Raw genomic sequence first — 20031 nt, forward strand, 5'->3', positions numbered from 1 at the left:
TGAGTCAAACTTTCATGGACTTGTACAAGTTGACAGCGTAGAGTCCACTATGACTCCTAAATCCTTCTCATAAGGCGTACTCTCGATTTTCAGACCTCCCTTTGGGTATTCAAACCTCACATTTTTACTTCCTATGCTTAAACTGTAAAGGCTCAGCTTTTTTAATCTTTCCTCATAAGTCATCCTGTGTAGCCCTGGAATCAGCCTAGTTGCTCTTCTCTGGACCTTCTCTAGTGCTGTTATGTCCTTTTTGTATCCTGGAGACCAAAACTGCACCCAGTACTCCAGATGAGGCCTCACCAGTGTGTTATAAAGGTTGAGCATTCCTCCAAGCCCTGTGTCATTTCCCCGCTGCAATTGATGCTTTGTGGGATACACCAACCCCTGGATCATCAATCAAGTGTCTAAGCTTCACGAGGAACTCATTTATAGATTATTGAGATTTATAAAAGTAAATTGCTCAATTTATATTTAAACATTATGCACTCAGTTAAAGGCTTGTTTTTTGAGTTCACCTGTAGTACTGTATGTGGTACAAAAATGAGAAATTTGACTTCTTCACCTTCAAAGGTAATATTACCCTTGTAGGGGCTGCAAACATAAATCAAACATTTTCTGGGGGTGCAGGGCATTGAAAAGTTTGGGACCCCCTGCACACAGCTACTTCACTCTCCTGTACATTTATGTTAAGTAATGTGACAAAAAAGTGACTTGGTGCACACTATGAAAGGTAACATGTGTGGGCTTCAAGTCTATCAAGCAGTAGACAAAATATCTGAAGACGTAAAATTATCAAAATGCTATTTTTCATTTTTACCTGAGCGTGTGACGGTGGCAGTCCTTTGCGAATGTACACCCCAAACAGTGCATCCTTCCCTAATGAAATGTTGAACTTCAGAAACTGGGGTTGATTTAGATGCAGCAGTAACCTCCAGAAGACCCCAGGAGGGATTTCCTGGGTCACTCTTCGGCCCACTTCCAGATTGCCAGTGTCAATGCTGCTGTTCCGAAAACTCCAAGGACCTAAAGTGAAGATAATAAAAGGAAATCTGAGATGAGGGTGGAAATCAAATGAGGCCTTCATTAAAAATGGCTGCAAGTGATAGAAACACCTTAAAGGGAAACTGAAGATGGTGACAATGAAGAATGACAAGGAAGATGACTAAAGTAACATTCTTATAGCAATGAAATTGAGTCAGTGAGACATTTTTAAAAAAAATGAAAATAATACATGATGTCACAATTCACATAATCAGGGGAACCTCTTAATTCACACAAGAATGTCTGTCAATGATGCACTGAGGAGGCTCGCCGGTTGCACACGCCTGCATGCAGCACAGACATTTCAACAGCTCATGCACAAGCCACCATGGTTTGGGTCGAGATCACATCGCATCTGAAACAAAATTTACACTGACAATTCACAACGTGCTAGTGTGTACTGCGGAGCAGGCCATAAGGGACGGTGCTTTATACATGAACACGTACAACGAGAAACGCAAAGAATAAATACTGGAGCTAAAGGGGAAAAAGGCTTTCACTCCCCAGAGGATAAACATTCCAAAACACATATGGCCTTAAGCGGATAATGCCTTTCTCAAAGAGTATTATACAGAGAATATAGAATTATCACTAGTGAGCAGTAATTGTTTAGGGCTGTCGAAAGCAGACAATAAAATAATGTAGGATGCCTGATCTGCCGACCTCCCTTATTCCCAGCAGCAGTAAACTCTGCTGATACGGCGGATTACAAACAAAAGAACGAGACAAATACTCCATCGAGGCCGCTTTGTGGAAGCTCCGTGAGGAGAAACTTTTGACTAAATTCCTTATGCTTATTATTTCCCAACTACAGCCACCGAATACGCGGAGGCACAGTGGAGGAGAGGTGCCGTGAAACTCGAGAATCTCCTGCTGGGGGAATCCGGAAGTGTTTATCACATAATCCTGGGGCTAAATTATCGATCACATTAAGAATGGAAATGGAGATGCAGTGACACAGAGGCGAGCATTTCAGTGCTGTACAACTTATTATTTGGTGTCGGTGTACTGTGCAGATGTGTTATGTCCTTCACAAAGAAACAAACAGGAATACACACATAAATATTTAGAGAAAAATACAGAAAATGTGGATGTGATAGATAGATAGATAGATAGATAGATAGATAGATAGATAGATAGATAGATAGATAGATAGATAGATAGATAGATAGATAGATAGATAGATAGATAGATAGATAGATAGATAGATAGAAAACGGCATTATACTGTATAAAAGGCAATACATGATAGATAGATAGATAGATAGATAGATAGATAGATAGATAGATAGATAGATAGATAGAAGGCCCTTTATAATAGATTAGATAGATAGATAGATAGATAGATAGATAGATAGATAGATAGATAGATAGATAGATAGATAGATAGATAGATAGATAGATAGATGGCCCTTTATAATAGATTAGATAGATAGACGGCACTATATGATAGATAGATAGATAGATAGATAGATAGATAGATAGATAGATAGATAGATAGATAGATAGATAGATAGATAGATAGATAGATGGCCCTTTATAATAGATTAGATAGATAGATAGATAGATAGATAGATAGATAGATAGATAGATAGATAGATAGATAGATAGATAGATAGATAGATAGATAGATAGATAGATGGCCCTTTATAATAGATTAGATAGATAGACGGCACTATATGATAGATAGATAGATAGATAGATAGATAGATAGATAGATAGATAGATAGATAGATAGATAGATAGATAGATGTGAAAGTCACTATATGACTGATAGAGAGACAGACAGACAGATTGATTAACTTGAAGGCACCATATTGCTCATACTGTATATTTAGGTAATTCGATAAAAAGAGACTAGCTACGTGGAGGTAATGTGTTACTCATACAGATACAAACCTGAACACACATAAATAAGCAGACAGAGTTTCCTTCTCAACTCAGCCATCAAAGACATTCTTTCCTTCCTACAGAGGTACCCAGTCTTTATTTAATACGTCCCTTTTTCTAAAAGTAATCCAACCCAAGGTGTATTACAATTTCAGAAGACAGTCGAGCTGTTTATGTACATTTTTTTTAAACTGCACCACAGGCAGGTTAAGTGACTTGCTCAGGATAAGACACTGAATCAGTGGGAGGAATTGAATTTGGCTGCCTTGTGGTTTAAATTCCAACATATTAATCATGGGGTCTCACTGTTTGCAACTAATAGAACCTGGGACCACTGACTGATAATTATAAAGCTACTCCAGCAAGCCAACTAGACTACATCAGTTTACCATTTCTATACAATGGAGTCTATTGTGCCTTGGAAATGTTCATCCCCCCCACCCGCTGCCCGCTTACTGGCCCTCCACTGTTGTTGCTCTGAATGCTCCTTTGTGTTCCTTTAGGCTGTGGTTTACGTTAGGAGCTGCACTCACCATCTGCAGGATGCCCTGTAGGCAGGTGTAATAACCTGTGCCCATATCAGCTTGCTGTGCACAGACGGACTCCACTGAACAATTCATGTGACATCTGAAGATACATAACAGTCTCAAATCAGCTTATTTCAAATCAGGGTTACAGGAGGACTGGAGCCAATCCTGGAAATACTGGGAACAAGGTGATAAACAACCCCAGAAAGGGTGCCAGTCTATCACAGGACCCACTGACACACACATCCACACTCACACAAGGCCAGTTTAAAATCACTCAAAATACCTAACCTGCATGTCTTAGGAGAACTGGGTAGAAAAACTGGAGGAGCACCTTCTGGAAAATCCACACTTATATGATAAGATGCCACAAACACAACATCAGACACACAATACATATATTGTGGTGGATGGCCGGGGCCCTTACCCGGCCGGGACACTTCTATACTGGAAGGACCAGGGGAAGAGAACATTGATTCAGAGTACTACCTCCCCTGGAGCGATAGATTGCATCCGGGTTGCAGTGGCGCCTCGGACTCCCACAGGGCTCCATGGGAGTTGGAGTTTGGCGCAGCCCTTTCGGTTTCCGTGGGCACCGCCACGGTGAGCCCTGTGTGGCAGCACTTGCTGCCGGAAGAAGGTTGTTGAGCACCTGGAGCACTTCCAAAACTGTGTGCCTTAGACTTTTTATTTTAACCCTTTTCAGAATTTCACGTTGTATTTTTATCTCCTATTTTTTCCATTTGCACGGACCTGCAGATGAGATCTTTTCCAGCTCTATATGTACAGTATCTATGAATTCTTGGGGTTTCTGTAATTCTAATTTTGAGGTTACGTATGTCAGAGGTTTCAAGGTAAGGGGGGATTCACCAATCACGACACAGGGGAGTGTCGACGGGTTTCAGGCACACTTTTACTGTATGTGGACAGCACCATAAACAAATATTATTATTATTATTATTATTATTGCATATGTAGACAACACTTTTATCCGAGGTGGTACAGAAGATCACAGGACATTACATTTGTTGCGCACTCGGGAAGCACAAGAACACTGAGGCAGACACTGAACTTAAAACTTTTGTGTAAAGTTCAAAGCCTTTACTACTACATCAATTTGCCTATAATTTTCTATATTTATTTATGGGTGGATTTGGGGGGGTTGTCATTCACAAAAGGCTGCCAAGAGCAAAGGTGCCACCCAGATGGCACAGGGCATAAAAATACTCCTGACAATGGAGAGAGAGAGAGTGAAAGAGAAAGAGAGATGCCCTTGCAGCAGCAGGGGTCCAGAAAATGCCACTCTGTCTCTCTCTCCTGCCAAGAAGCCTTTATCCCTGTTCTGTGCCATTGATCCTGGAAATCTTTTGCCAGTTGGGCATCCCCTCACAATATATTTCTATTGTCAGAACCAGGGAGCACGAGGGAAGCCATTAGGGAGAGAGCTGAAAACTCCAGATGCCTCATAGCCTGTTCCGCTCCTTTTTTCACGAGGAAACCAGACGTGTGCCACACAGATCATGCCTGAGGGTACCCTGGATGTGCCAGGGGAACAGCCTAACCCAAAAGGGGCAAAAACTCACCCTTTCAAACATGTGAGCTCCCCAAGTAACACAAGGGGATGGGAAAGACAGAAGAGTAATGTTATTCGTGTCTGCTTCCAGGGTGACACTTACAATAAAAATCCTATCTCCGCTTAACAGGGACGTGAAAATCCACACTTTGGGAATGGCTGGCAACAGACTTGGCGAGTTTTCTTAAGATCCCAATCTGGTAACAGGCAGTTATCCTTAGTTCTGCTGAAGAAGGGTCTTTGTTGTGAGCAATAAAGAATGCCAACATGTCTGGAATTAAAAAGGAGCGGCACAGTCTGGTGTCTCTGCTTGGTGACTGCCCTTTGTTGTTCATTATAAATCACTAGAGATGCACACATACACACAAATACGTACACTGTGACCTGTAGGGGGCGTAAGAGCATCTCAAACCTCAGATACAATCTCACAGAGACAAGTCTGAGGCTCAAGATAAGTCATTTTCCATCCATCCATTTTCCAACCCTCTGAATCCGAACACAGGGTCACGGGGGTCTGCTGGAGCCAATCCCAGCCAACACAGGACACAAGGCAGGAACCAATCCTGGGCAGGGTGCCAACCCACCGCAGGACACACACACAAACACACCCACACACCAAGCACACACTAAGGCCAAGTTAGAATCGCCAATCCACCTAACCAGCATGTCTTTGGACTGTGGGAGGAAACCGGCGTGCCCGGAGGAAACCCACGCAGACACGGGGAGAACATGCAAACTCCACGCAGTGTGGACCCGGGAAGCGAACCCAGGTCCCCAGGTCTCCCAACTGCGAGGCAGCAGCGCTACCCACTGCGCCACCGTGCCGCCATAAGTAATTTTTTTCAGTAAAATACCTCAACAAAGGCTTCCTCTCAATGTTCACACAACCACAATCCTATTCTTCTCTTCATTTCTCTTTTGTCGTCCTCCTCCACTCCACCCAGGTGAGCTGTTGCCATCCTCCAACTCCACATCCACTCCAATGTGCCTGAGAGTAATTCCCATGCCTGCACCCAGGAAGCACTCCCAGGCCTCTCTAAAAGGAGGAGTGCCCAGCAGTGCCACCCATTAGGACTACAACTTCCATGCAGTCCAGCAGGTGCACATATGGAAGATTCACCAGAGGGATGTTGCCACCTGTCACAATGGTGGAAGCACATTATCATAGAAAGCTGCTTCCCTCCATCTAGCCATTATAAAGGCCTCCCAGCCGGGTAATGGATGTTCATGCCAGCTGTGATGCCAGCAAACCCCATGTCCTCTATGACGTTATTTATGAGGGTAAATCAAAAAACTAAAAGGAATTTGAAAATTGCACAGTAACCGCAACAGGCAGAAACTGATGCAATACAACACATTTGCAATGGCTTATGGGTAGTTTGAACATGCACAGCGCAGCACTCTGCCATTAATCTAGTTAAAACGAAGGTCAAATGAATACAGACGCTCCATTGTGGGATCGCATCATTATTGAACAACGCGCCGCAGTGAGATTTCATTAGGTGGAGGTAGTGACACCTGCTGAAATTCACCAAAGGATGTTGGCTTGTGCAGATCAGTAAGCTGCCCATCTTGTGCAAACGTGTGCAGATCCATAGCTGATAACTCAAATGTGCAGCAGCAGCAGACAACATGATCCGCTGGTCTTATCTAATGAAGGCATTCGCCATGTCGATGTGGGCTTGTGTGTGTGCGCGCCATGTGGATGGTGGACCACATTACACTTGTTCGTCCTGTTTTAAGCCTTTCTACACCTTCATAAGCTTTTTATTGAGTCCTGCTGTTTTCACTTCCATACTGATCCAACATCCTTTAGTGAACTTCACCAGGTTTCACTCCCTCTGCTGAAAGGAATCTCACTATGGCGCATTGTTCAACAAAGCAGCAATCCCGCAGTGGAGCGTTTGTGTTCGTTTGACCTTGGCTTCAACTAGACAAACAGCAGAGCACAGAGCAGACCGTGTTCAAACTACCCATAAGCCATCACAAACGTGTTGTATTGCGCCAGCTTCTATCCATTGCAATCTTTGTGTAATTTTTAATTTGCCTTTACTTATTGATTTATCCTCGTATGTATGTAGCTGGCGGCTCGGTGGCACAGTGGTAGCACTGCTACCTCGCAGTTAGGAGACTCAGGTTTGCTTCCCAGGTCCTCCCTGCATGGAGTTTGCATGTTCTCCCCGTGTCTGCATGGGTTTCCTCCAGGTGCCCTGGTTTCCTCCCACAGTCCAAAGACATGCAGGTTAGGTGGATTGGTGATTCTAAATTGGCCCTAGTGTGTGCTTGGTGTGTGGGTGTGTTTGTGTGTGTCCTGCAGTGGGTTGGCACCCTGCCCGGGATTGGTTCCTACCTTGTGCCCTGTGTTGGCTGGGATTGGCTCCAGCAGACCCCCGTGACCCTGTGTTCGGATTCAGCGGGTTACCATTATACAAAGTTATTGTCTGTTATACATGCATTGTTATCACTCGTTAATTTAATATTGTTTTTATCAGTATGCTGCTGCTGGAGTATGTGAATTTCCCCTTGGGATTAATAAAGTATCTATCTATCTATCTATCTATCTATCTATCTATCTATCTATCTATCTATCTATCTATCTATCTATCTATCTATCTATCTATCTATCTATCTATCAGACTGATTGGCTGTATTATTTGTCCTGTACGTCTGTATCCTTGTTTTTTATGTTTCTGATGCCTTTTACTGTACATCTAAATTCCCTTTGGAATTAATTAAGGTTATCTAATCTTGTCTCTGCGGTGGGCTGGCACCCTGCCCGGGGTTTGTTTCCTGCCTTTCCCCCTGTGTTGGCTGGGATTGGCTCCAGCAGACCCCCGTGACCCTGTAGTTAGGATGTAGCGGGTTGGAAAATGACTGACTGGCTAATCTAGTCTAGGTGGCATGGTGACAGCATTGCTGCCTCGCAATAAGGAGAGCAGAGTTTGTGTCTCTGGTCCTCCCTGCGTGGAGTTTGCATGTTCTCCCTTTGTCTGCGTGGGTTTCCGCTGGGTGCTCCGGTTTCCTCCCACAGTCCAAAGCTATGCAGGTTAGATGGACTGGTGATACTAAATTTGCCCTAGTGTGTGTTTGGTGTGTCTTCGCCCAGCGATGGACTGGCGCCCCGTCCGAGGTTTGTTCCTGCTTTGCACCCTATGCTAGCTGGGACAAGCTCTAGCTTGGTTGTGGGACCCTTTTCAGGGCTAAGTGGGTTGGAAAATGACTGACTAATCTAATCTAACAAATCCCAGATTCTTCTTTTTGATCCCCGGTTCACTTTGCTGCTAGTATACAAAGGCTGTCCAGAGTTCAGCAAGTATATAAGAAATATATTTTAAAAAAGACGTCTAAGGAGCATATCGTGCAAAGATAAGTCCTGCACTGTAATCACAGATATGCTAATAATTATTCATTTGAACAAAGCTTTTATAGTTATGAATATATGAGGGGGAGTCAAGCTAAAGTTAGAAAATGGGATTTATCAGAAACGAACCTTACCAAACCTGATCATGTCATTACTCAATGTAGTCTGCATCCTTCCTCAATGCACTTGTGCCACCTGCCTGGCAGTGCCCGGATTCCAGCAGAATAAAAGGTTTTGTCTTGTCACTCGTGCACTGCTTTCTTCACGTCGTCATCTGTCTTGAATCGACGACCACCCAAATGTTTTATTTTAGCGGTCCAAAAGGCTGGCAATCACACGGTGCCGGAGGATGTGGCAATACCTCAGACTTCAGTTTCTCCAGACAAGCCTTGGTGTTCTTAGCAGTGTGGCTGTCATTGTCTTGCAGTAAAAGGACTCCCCCACCGCATGGATCGAATAGCAGGCTTCACATTGGTCTCCAGCAAGTCACAGTAACTTGCACTAGTGACTGTAGTACCCCTCGGCATGAAGTGTTCGACAATAACACGGGTGCACGAGGGGTGGTGAGGACAAAAAAAAAACCTGGCACTTTCAGGCAGGTGGCGCAAGTGCATTGAGAAGGGTGGAGACGACAAGGAGAAATGACAGCATCAGGTTAGTGAAGGTTTGTTCCATTTTCTAACTTTAACTTGACTTGTACAAACAGCAACGTTCCAGTCTTGTGACATCCATGTCACAATTTCTGAGGCCACTGTGCTCCTGGGAGCCCTCAGAGCTTTAGAAATGGTTTCATCCCCTTGTCTTGATTTCTGCCTCACCACCATTTGATCATGGAAATCTACCGAGAGTTCCTTAGACTCCATTTTGTCCTAACAAGCAGTGTGAATCGTTGGACCCTCCATTCACAGGTACCTTTCTAAGTGACGTCCGATCAATTCAGGTGGCCACAGGTGGTGGACTCCAGTCGAGTTCTCAACGCATCTCAAGCAAATGGGAGGCACCTGAGCACAATCTGGAGTGCCACGGCAAAGGGTCAGAATTCTTTTATAAATAAGAGATTTCAGTTTGGGATTTTTAATAAATTTCCAAACATTTCTGAAAAATGGATTCCCTTTGTCATTGTGGATTATTAAGTTTAGATTGATGGGCAAAAATGACAAATGTATCCATTTAAAATGAAATCTTCAGAACAATAAGGTGTACAGAAATTGATGGGGTCTGAAGACTTTCTGAATCCACTGGAGGAAGGTACCCTATGATGGGCCGATGCCCCGTCCACTCTCAGTTCCTACCTTGTTCTGCCTGATGCTGCTGAGATGGGCTTTAAACCGTGAATTGGATTCCGTGAGTCTGTGAATGTCGTGTTATGTTATAGCTAATCTGCTGCAACCTCCAGGGGACAAAAATATTTGAATAAAACAACAGGAAAACCGATGTAAATGTAATCATTTAGATTATACAATGTATTAATTTTAATTGTTGCTTTTTAGATCACACACAGCATGCACGATAAATGTTTGAGGCATTTCAAATCGGTGGAAATTACAGAAGCTGAAACCCTTTGAGGAGAACTGGCAGATTTAATAAAAAAGGTTAAAACGAAACGCCGAAACGTTTCATAACATAACACCAGGTAATCCAGTAATTGGTTTGAGCCAATCCTGGAAGCACGGACACGGGGGCAGGAGACAGACTAGGGTGTCACAACATGCACGCACCCAACACTTGAGCAATCAGCTGACATCATGCACGTCTTTGGGGATGCGGACACGGGGAGAAGGTGCAAACTCCACACAGACAACCAGCAGGCTTTGGATTTGGAGCCATTAGCTGCGCCATTCACAAGATGATATGCTCTCAATGAAAAGAAATAAAGAAAACTTCACCACATGATAAATGGATACTTGTAAAGCGAAATAAAAACAACATAACACGTTGTTAGAGTATACCAGAAATAACACAAATTAACTGACCAATCCATTCTATCCCTCCGCATTTGTTCCATTTTACTTTCTCGTAGGCAAAGTATTGGGAAAATATTGTAATCGTGCCAATATTTTGCTGTCGAGATTTTCATGAATCTCGATGTTTTAGACCCCCCTGACTTCTCTCGTATATGAAGTGCAGGGAAAGTATTGGAATCCTCCAAATATTCCACTTCGAGATTTTGGTGAATCTTAACATTTTAGACCTCCCTGAGTCTGAAAATACCATTTTTGTTATTACAGTTAGGTCCATAAATATTTGGACAGAGACAACTTGTTTCTAATTTTAGTTCTGTACATTACCACAATGAATTTGAAATGAAACAACTCCGATGCAGTTGAAGTGCAGACTTTCAGCTTTAATTCAGTGGGGTGAACAAAACGATTACATAAAAATGTGAGGCAACTAAAGCATTTTTTGAACACAATCCCTTCATTTCAGGGGCTCAAAAGTAATTGGACAAATTAAATAACTGGAAATCAAATGTCCATTTCTAATACTTGGTTGAAAACCCTTTGCTGGCAATGACAGCCTGAAGTCTTGAACTCCTGGACATCACCAGATGTTGGGTTTCCTCCTTTTTAATGCTCTGCCAGGCCTTTACTGCAGCGGCTTTCAGTTGCTGTTTGTTTGTGGGCCTTTCTGTCTGAAGTTTAGTCTTCAACAAGTGAAATGCCTGCTCAGTTGGGTTAAGATCAGGTGACTGACTTGGCCATTCAAGAATTGTCCACTTCTTTGCTTTAATAAACTCCTGGGTTGCTTTGGCCGTATGTTTTGGGTCATTGTCCATCTGTATCATGAATCAATTTGACTGCTGTATTTAGCTGGATTTGAGCAGACAGTATGTCTCTGAACACCTCAGAATTCATTCGGCTGCTTCTGTCCTGTGTCACATCATCAATAAACACGAGTGTCCCAGTGCCACTGGCAGCCATGCACGCCCAAGCCATCACACTACCTCCCTCCACCATGTTTTACAGATGATGTGCTATGCTTTGGATAATGAGCTGTTCCACGCCTTCTCCATACTTTTTTCTTGCCATCATTCTGGTAGAGGTTGATCTCGGTTTCATCTGTCCAAAGAATGTTTTTCCAGAACTGTGCTGGCTTTTTTAGATGTTCTTTAGCAAAGTCCAATCTAGCCTTTCTATTCTTGAGGCTTATGAGTGACTTGCACCTTGCAGTGCACCCTCTGTATTTACTTTCATGCAGTCTTCTCTTTATGGTAGACTTGGATATCGATACGTCTACCCCCTGGAGAGTGTTGTTCACTTGGTTGGCTGTTGTGAAGGGGTTTCTCTTCACCATGGAAATGATTCTGTGAACATTCACCGCTGTTGTCTTCCGTGGACGTCCAGGTCTTTTTGCGTTACTGAGTTCACCAGTGCTTTCTTTCTTTCTCAGGATGGACCAAACTGTAGATTTTGCCACTCGTAATATTGGAGCAATTTCTCAGATGGGTTTTTTCTGTTTTCGCAGCTTAAGGATGGCTTCTTTCACCTGCATTGAGAGCTCCTTTGACCGCATGTTGTCTGTTCACAGCAAAATCTTCCACATGCAAGCACCACACCTCAAATCAACTCCAGGCCTTTTATCTGCTTAATTGATAAGGACATAACGACGGAGTTGTCCACACCTGCCCATGAAGTAGCCTTTGAGTCAATTGTCCAATTACTTTTGAGCCCCTGAAATGAAGAGATTGTGTTCAAAAAATGCTTTAGTTGCCTCACATTTTTATGTAATCGTTTTGTTCACCCCACTGAATTAAAGTCTGCACTTCAACTGCATCTGAGTTGTTTCATTTAAAATTCATTGTGGTAATGTACAGAACCAAAATTAGAAAAAAGTTGTCTCTGTCCAAATATTTATGGACCTAACTGTATGTCTGTGTGTCTGTCTGTGGGTCCGTGTGTGTAAGCACGATGACTTGAGTACGCTTTCACTTCGGTTAACCAAATTTTGTATACAATTATTAGGTTGAAAACGTAGATTTCTATCAACTTTTGTGCTAGTTCTACTTAACTGGCAGTGGTACTTTACCTTTAATTCATGCAGCCGCAGACTCCGCTTTATTCATCTTTATTTTTATAATAATTTATCAATATATTATTAACTGCGGTGGGCTGGCACCCTGCCTGGGGTTTGTTTGCACCCTGTGTTGGCTGGGATTGGCTCCAGCAGACCCCCATGACCCTGTAAATAGGATATAGCGGGTTGGATAATGGATGGATGGATATATTATTAATTTGATTTGATTTGATTTGTTGTTAATGGTTCTTTAATGTACATAAAATTAAAATATAATCCTTGTCTTGCGGTTTACTCCTCAAATATCCATCCCCATATCTGAGTATACGAGAAAGTCGAGGGGAGAGCACTCCCGATTTATTCAGATATTCATTCTCAGCACACATGCTGGCGTCCTCTTCATGCACAGAGAGACCCCCCCCCACCCCCATCCATCAAAAGAAGAGGCCCACTCAGGAGTTTCATTTTGCCGATAAGCAGCTTTGCCATTGCCATCGCCTTTGTGGTCATACAGCAGGGCCGCATGCAGGACGGACAACACAAAGCGAGAAAGCCATTCATTCGCTCATTCATTTCTAGCCAGCATTACCTCTGCCTCCAGATGGCACTGTTGCCACATCACTGTTGCCTGGTAACCCTGTACTCAATCCATTGTTGATGATATGACCGTCAGCCGGCTGTAGCTGCCAGTTCAGTCCTAGCAGGTTCATTGCTTTAGAGGAAGACAAAAAAAAACAAAACAGAACAAAACAACCCACAGAACAATTACTAGTGGCTGTCACAAGTATCCGGTCAGCGCAGAATTAAGAAGCAGGTGCATTTTATCCAAGTACTGCATCTCCACCTTTTCTTGGCTGAATTGAACCAGACTGTGTTCTCATGTTTTTGAGATGACTCCACTACAGAGGGCTCTCACAGCGGTTACTTGCTTTTGGCACCTTCAACGGTGACATAATTAAGAATTTACTCTACACACACACACAATTGTTGTATGCTTCTTGAACCCCATTTAATCAAATTCACAATTCCTAGGGTATGTGGGCTATCTCGGTAGTGCTGGGCGCAAAGCAGGAACCAAGCGCTGGACCAGGAACCAGTCCAACCCCAACCCACACACATGCAGTATACACTTAGGACATGCAAGTAAGAAGCTCACAATAATGGCGCTTTAAGTCAATAAGTCGTCAGGGGCCAGCGCCTAAAGCAAAGTGCATTTTTGCACAAGCCCCATACTTACTAGGCATGAGATGATACCCCAATTCACATATGATACATGTCACGAAGCAGACTTCACAATTTAATATTCCCATGATACACTGCATCCTCGTCACAAGGGGCAAAATAACCAGTTTTGCAATTGTGAGATTAAATACGAAATGAAACTCGGCTGTCTTTGCTCATCCAGCATGCTTTTGTACCTTGGCTGTTTCAAACTCTGTGCTGCCCGACTCAACTAAACACACACACGGCAACCTTAACAGACATTTAACAGACATTAGACATGTGAGTGACACCTTAATAACATTCAGGAGATGAACAAAACAACATAATCAATGTATACACGGTCAGACATGCAAAAAACAGGAAAACAAATGCAGACGTCACGCACTGACGTGGAACTTTAAGATTCATATGCCGTGTTTTGATGCTTGGACGCTCACAGTGCTGCTAGGCTGTCCCATTGAAACATTTAAAATGAAAATATATCTGACAGCTTTTAAAGGTGGTGTATATATAAGGAACCCGATGTGTCTGCAGTTCTAAACGTTCATAGTGAAATCTAATTTTTGCGTGATCTGTCTGTATCCAGCTTCTATACACTAAAGACATATTACATTAAACATTGTATTATTTATGCTCATACACCATTGTGTTTTTATGTGGATTTACTAGCTGAACTACATGTAGAAGATGGGTTGAAATTTAAGTAATCAATGTGCACCTCAGCACCATCTGTTGCAATATAGTTTGTAATACATGTAGTAACAATATGCACTGCATTTGTGGTTCCAACAGATGGTGCATCTCAACATGTAGTACTAGAAATGTTTATCATTCACTATCTGTTGAAATGACAAAAGCAATGCGTATCTCTTTGTTATACAGTATGCCATTTATTATGGGACTCATAAAACCAGTGTTAAGGTTGCTGATGTGCAATGTGTACGTCTCTGTTATATGCCATTTGGTATGGGATTCATAAAACCAGTGTTAATGTTGGTGATGTGCAATGTGTGTGTCTCTGTTATATGCCATTTGTTATGGGATTCATAAAACTGGTGTTAAGGTTGCTGATGTGCAATATGTATGTCTCTGTTATACGCCATTTGTTATGGGATTCGTAAAAGCAGTGTTCATGCATTTCATTATTAAATATATTTGTGATGCACCTTGTTGGAATGACAGAGACTTACCATCCGGATTGGCGCACATATACACAGACAGGTGGATTTATTTAGTTTCTTTAAAAAGCTTAATTCACCCCTTAGGATAAATAAAGTATGATCTTTTTATCTATTTATTTATTTATTTATTTTTTTTTTATCATTTTTAATGTTGCCTAAAATATTCCTCCATATTACACAACTGCCACAGCCAGTGACAGTCGAAGACCATTTGGAGCTCTAGGTGGGGTCAATGGACATCACCCCCTTGTTGTCCACAGCGGGTAGGCGGCCCTTTGTGCATACACTGCAGACTTTTGGTGAATAGAGTGTGCAAACTTTTATAAACAGTGCCCAGTGGGTAGCAGTGCCTACTCTATATCATCAGAGTTTGACCACTTTGGGGGCTCCCCTTGGTGTTCGGAGCATGTGTTCCTAATCTTTTATAAATTCTGCCCCTCAGATGATGGCCCCCTATACGGCTACCTAGGGCATCTAATGGATTGACCGGCTCTGACCACAGCTGTACCAATTCACCAGCCATCTCACAAGACCTCAAAATGCCTGGAACTTTCCACTTGGGGGAGCTGTTATCCACTTAACCAGCTCTGAGAGCAAGACACTGCATTCTGCACTTTGTAAGCATCACGTTAGAATACCATAAATTAGCCATATACAGTACTTTCACAGAAAAAAACTGTAATGTAATTAAACAGAAAAATGAAAGCATATTTATAATTAAGCAGTGTTTAACTGGCAATAGCAATTAATTCTTTTAATGTGCAGGAATATTTTACAGATAATTACTTTGCTACAGACTCATAATGAACATTTGGACGCAGAATGTCTGTAAAGATACTGTAGTACCTAACTAGACCATCCTAAAAAACCTGAGGCACCTGACAACATCCACGTTGACTGCGGCCATTGGGCTACCTTCAGACTGGTGTGGAGTGTGCTACTTGCCTATGAGCCACCTGATGTGACTTTCATTCAGGCCCTGATCCATCTCCTGCTCGGCTTAAGTGCGCCTCCATTTCAGGTCCTCAGATGACTCGTATCAGTGATGGCCTGTTTTTCTGCCCCACGTTTCTGGGCCTGCAGCCAGGGTTTGTGTAAATGACCTGTCCGGTGCACCAGAACTTATATTTAATCTCACCTCTGAGGCCCTTCAAAAATTCTCAGCTGAGGATCTGCAAAATGACTCTGCAAAGTCATTATGGCCCTGGACATGCTCTTGGTAGCCCAGGGATGCCCCTGCAAGGTGTCAGCACAGAAATGCTGCTTCTGTATTCTTCTCACAATATACCTGACCTGGCCTATAAAATCCTCCGGGCAGCTAATCCAGTTTGGACATTAGGACTGAGTGCTGACTAGTTTACTGATCTTCTTTCATTCTGCCTGGTTTGAATAAAAGCAGGATTTATTGTTGTAATAATTATTGTTATCAGAACTACCATGCCAGCCTTTATGTCACCTGTCACCAACTTCATCGTAAAAACTTCTGCTCCTCCCTCTTGATTTTGGTTATGTTACCCTATCACTTGAACTGTGAAATGTCAATGTCTGAAAGGCGGAGTGAACTCACCAGGGGGACGGACTTCGATGCCGCCTTCCGCGGAGCAAAGCATTGTGGGTAGCAGGAAAGAAAAGAAAAAAGTGTGCTTGTTCTCAATGTTTGTTCAAAGAGAGTTCCTTAAGAATAGTGTGTGCCAAACAAAGCAATGCAAGTTCTGTTCACCTGTTCTTGTTTGTAGTAAAACTGTTTGCATATATATGTTTATTTCAAAGACTGTGAGTAATCTTATTGTTAAAGTAAAGAATGGGAAGGTAATGTTGCAATCTGAGAACTTTAGTCATCTCTGCATCTCCTTCTTCTTCTTTCGGCTGCTCCCGTTAGCGGCTGCCACAGTGGATCATCTTCTACCATATCTTCCTGTCCTCGTCATTTTGTTCTGTCACACCCATCACCTGCATGTCCTCTCTCACCACATCCATAAACCTTCTTTTAGGCCTTCTTCTTTTCCACTTCCCTGGCAGCTCTATGTTTGGCATCCTTCTCTCAATATACCCAGCATCTCTCCTCTGCACATGTCCAAACCAACGCAATCTCGCCTTTCTGACTTTGTCTCCCAACCGTCCAACTTGAGCTGACCCTCTAATGTCCTCATTTCTAGTCCTGTCCATACTCATCACACCCAATGCAAATCAATATCTTTAACTCTGTCACCTCCAGCTCTGTCTCCTGCTTTCTGGTCAGTGCCACCGTCTCCAACCCATATAACATAGCTGGTCTCACTACCGTCCTGTAGACCTTCCCTTTCACTCTTGCTGATACCCGTCTGTCACAAATCACTCCTGACACTCTTCTCACCCACTCCACCCTGCCTGCAGTCCTTAAAAGGTATTATAAACTCAGAATATATAATTTACTAATAATGTTTATAACAGTTAGGTTTGTATTTTCACTAACCCTGTAAAATGCTTGAGCATGGGAAAGGCACTATATAAACAACACACATTATTATTATTATTAGATTGTGGGTTCGCTTCCCGGTTCCTCCCTGTGTGGACAGCGCTTTGAGTACTGAGAAAAGCGCTATATAAATGTAATGAATTATTATTATTATTATTATTATTATTATTATTAAAAATGCTACACAGTAGTGCCTTTAGTAACAATAGTGGCATCTAGTGACCAATTTCAGTATTGCAAATAGATAGATAGATAGATAGATAGATAGATAGATAGATAGATAGATAGATAGATAGATAGATAGATAGATAGATAGAAATGAAAGGCACTATATAATAGATAGATAGATAGATAGATAGATAGATAGATAGATAGATAGATAGATAGATAGATAGATAGAAATGAAAGACACTATATAATAGATAGATAGATAGATAGATAGATAGATAGATAGATAGATAGATAGATAGATAGATAGATAGAAATGAAAGGCACTATATAATAGATAGATAGATAGATAGATAGATAGATAGATAGATAGATAGATAGATAGATAGAAATGAAAGGCACTATATAATAGATAGATAGATAGATAGATAGATAGATAGATAGATAGATAGATAGATAGATAGATAGATAGAAAGAAATGAAAGGCACTATATAATAGATAGATAGATAGATAGATAGATAGATAGATAGATAGATAGATAGATAGATAGATATGAAAGGCACTATATAATAGATAGATAGATAGATAGATAGATAGATAGATAGATAGATAGATAGATAGATAGATAGATAGATAGATAGAAATGAAAGGCACTATATAATAGATAGATAGATAGATAGATAGATAGATAGATAGATAGATAGATAGATAGATAGATAGATATGAAAGGCACTATATAATAGATAGATAGATAGATAGATAGATAGATAGATAGATAGATAGATAGATAGATAGATGTAATATTTGTTTAAGAATTTGCAACATGTCACCTGTTCTTCTTTTGTGTGTAATTTGAGTATTAATAATAGTTTTACTTTTTTGAAGACCACACATACATGTACACATATATCCATCCATCCATTTTCTAACCCGCTGAATCCAAACACAGGGTCACGGGGGTCCGCTGGAGTCAATCCCAGCCAACACAGGGCACAAGGCAGGATGTACACATATATCTTCACATTAAAGTCTAAAAACTGTAATCTGTTCTCCATGTGTTTTAATCGACACGCTGCTGCGAATGCCAGCTACTCCTGCACAACCAGACAAAGCCCCCTTAGTTTTCTCTCCTACTGCTCATGTAGACCTGCCTGAATCAGCTGCTTATGATACACATCTACTGGCTGCTGTTGTTCTAGAACAACAAAAGATGGTGGTGGTGGTGGGTTGGGTTGGGGGGGTCAGAGATGATTTTTACAGTTAACTGTTTGATTATATTAGTGATTATTATAAACTTTTTAGTATTAGCTTTTGCCCTAAGCTCCCCACTCTTAGAAAACATTTAATTAAAGACTTTTGATCTTTGACACCCAGTACTGGGATATGTAAGGTTAACCAGTGATGGACCAAGGGTCCATTTATCAGTAAATTGCAATGACATGAGAAACGCCCACTAGACATGTACTCCTGTAATTAACTGCATACTTAACAAGTGTAATCAGCAGCAGCATTTCAGCCTTCACCTTCATGGTAAGTGCTGCTGACTCCACACGTGCGTGATAATAAAAGTATTCTCCTCAACCTGAAACTGGCTTCATGACTGTCTTTGACAACACACAGATACATACACCCCAATTTACAGCCCGGCGAGTTGAGGCCATTCATATTTGCAGCCAATGTTCCTTCTAATTTTTTTTTTATTGATGAGCAGGTGCTTTCCCATTAATGTAAGGAATCCCATAAAGCACCAACATGTGAATGACGAGCAGGAAGTGGGGGGATGTGTGTATGTGGGGGGGGGGTGTCTCCCCATAAAGTATAGCACGATCACGGCAAAGCACCAACACATGAACGATAAGCGTGGTCCCAGCTGTGTGGTACTTCCTAACTGCTGCACAGGACTGGGAAGTGAATGGCATGATAAGAACTGAGGAGCAGTTTGAAAGGGCCGAGCAGCACTGAGAAAAAAGGCCACCGAGACTTGAATATGGGTCTGTGCTACCAAAACCTCAATTGAACTGACCTGTACACATCTCCAGACAGAGGAGCAGCTTCAGCGACAGACTGCTGTCACCGTCCTGCTCCACTGACAGATTGAGGAGATCGTTCCTCCCCCAAACTATGCGATTCTTCAGTTCCACCCGGGGGGGTAAACGTTAACATTATATAAAGTTATTGTCTGTTTTTTTACCTGCATTATTATCAATCTTTAATTTAATATTGTTTTTTGTATCAGTAAGGTGCTGCTGGAGTATGTGAATTTCCCCTTGGGATTAATAAAGTATCTATCTATCTATCTATCTATCTATCTATCTATCTATCTATCTATCTATCTATCTATCTATCTATCTATCTATCTATCTATCTATCTATCTATCTATCTATCTATCTATCTAACCTCCTTGTACTCCACACATCAAGGCGCTATATAACCTGACATTCTCTTAAGCCTTCTTAATGGCTTCTGAACACTGTGTGCCAGTTGACAGTGTCGAGTCCACTTTGACTCCTAAATCTTTTTCATAAGGTGGGAGTTTCAGTTTTCAGACCTCCCACTGTGTAAAAAAGAACAAATTGGTATTAGTGGGCTCCTTTTA

General features: G+C 41.9%; 1 protein-coding gene across 5 annotated transcripts in view; it reads right to left on the reverse strand.

Moving 5' to 3' along the window:
* Window positions 1-20031, reverse strand: part of tenm2b (teneurin transmembrane protein 2b) — a 1820998-nt gene that overhangs the window by 391673 nt on the left and 1409294 nt on the right. For 4 of the 5 annotated variants that reach the window (XM_051934201.1, XM_051934199.1, XM_051934203.1 and 1 more), the window contains 2 exons: window positions 12995-13117; window positions 818-1023 (listed from right to left, as the gene is read on the reverse strand). In XM_051934201.1, coding sequence (XP_051790161.1) covers window positions 818-1023; window positions 12995-13117 — 329 coding nt within the window. The remainder of the gene's footprint in view (window positions 1-817; window positions 1024-12994; window positions 13118-20031) is intronic. The other variant, XM_051934200.1, reaches the window with a different exon arrangement.

The sequence above is a fragment of the Erpetoichthys calabaricus genome, chromosome 11 (genome assembly GCF_900747795.2).
Source record: "Erpetoichthys calabaricus chromosome 11, fErpCal1.3, whole genome shotgun sequence".
NCBI lineage: Eukaryota > Metazoa > Chordata > Cladistia > Polypteriformes > Polypteridae > Erpetoichthys > Erpetoichthys calabaricus.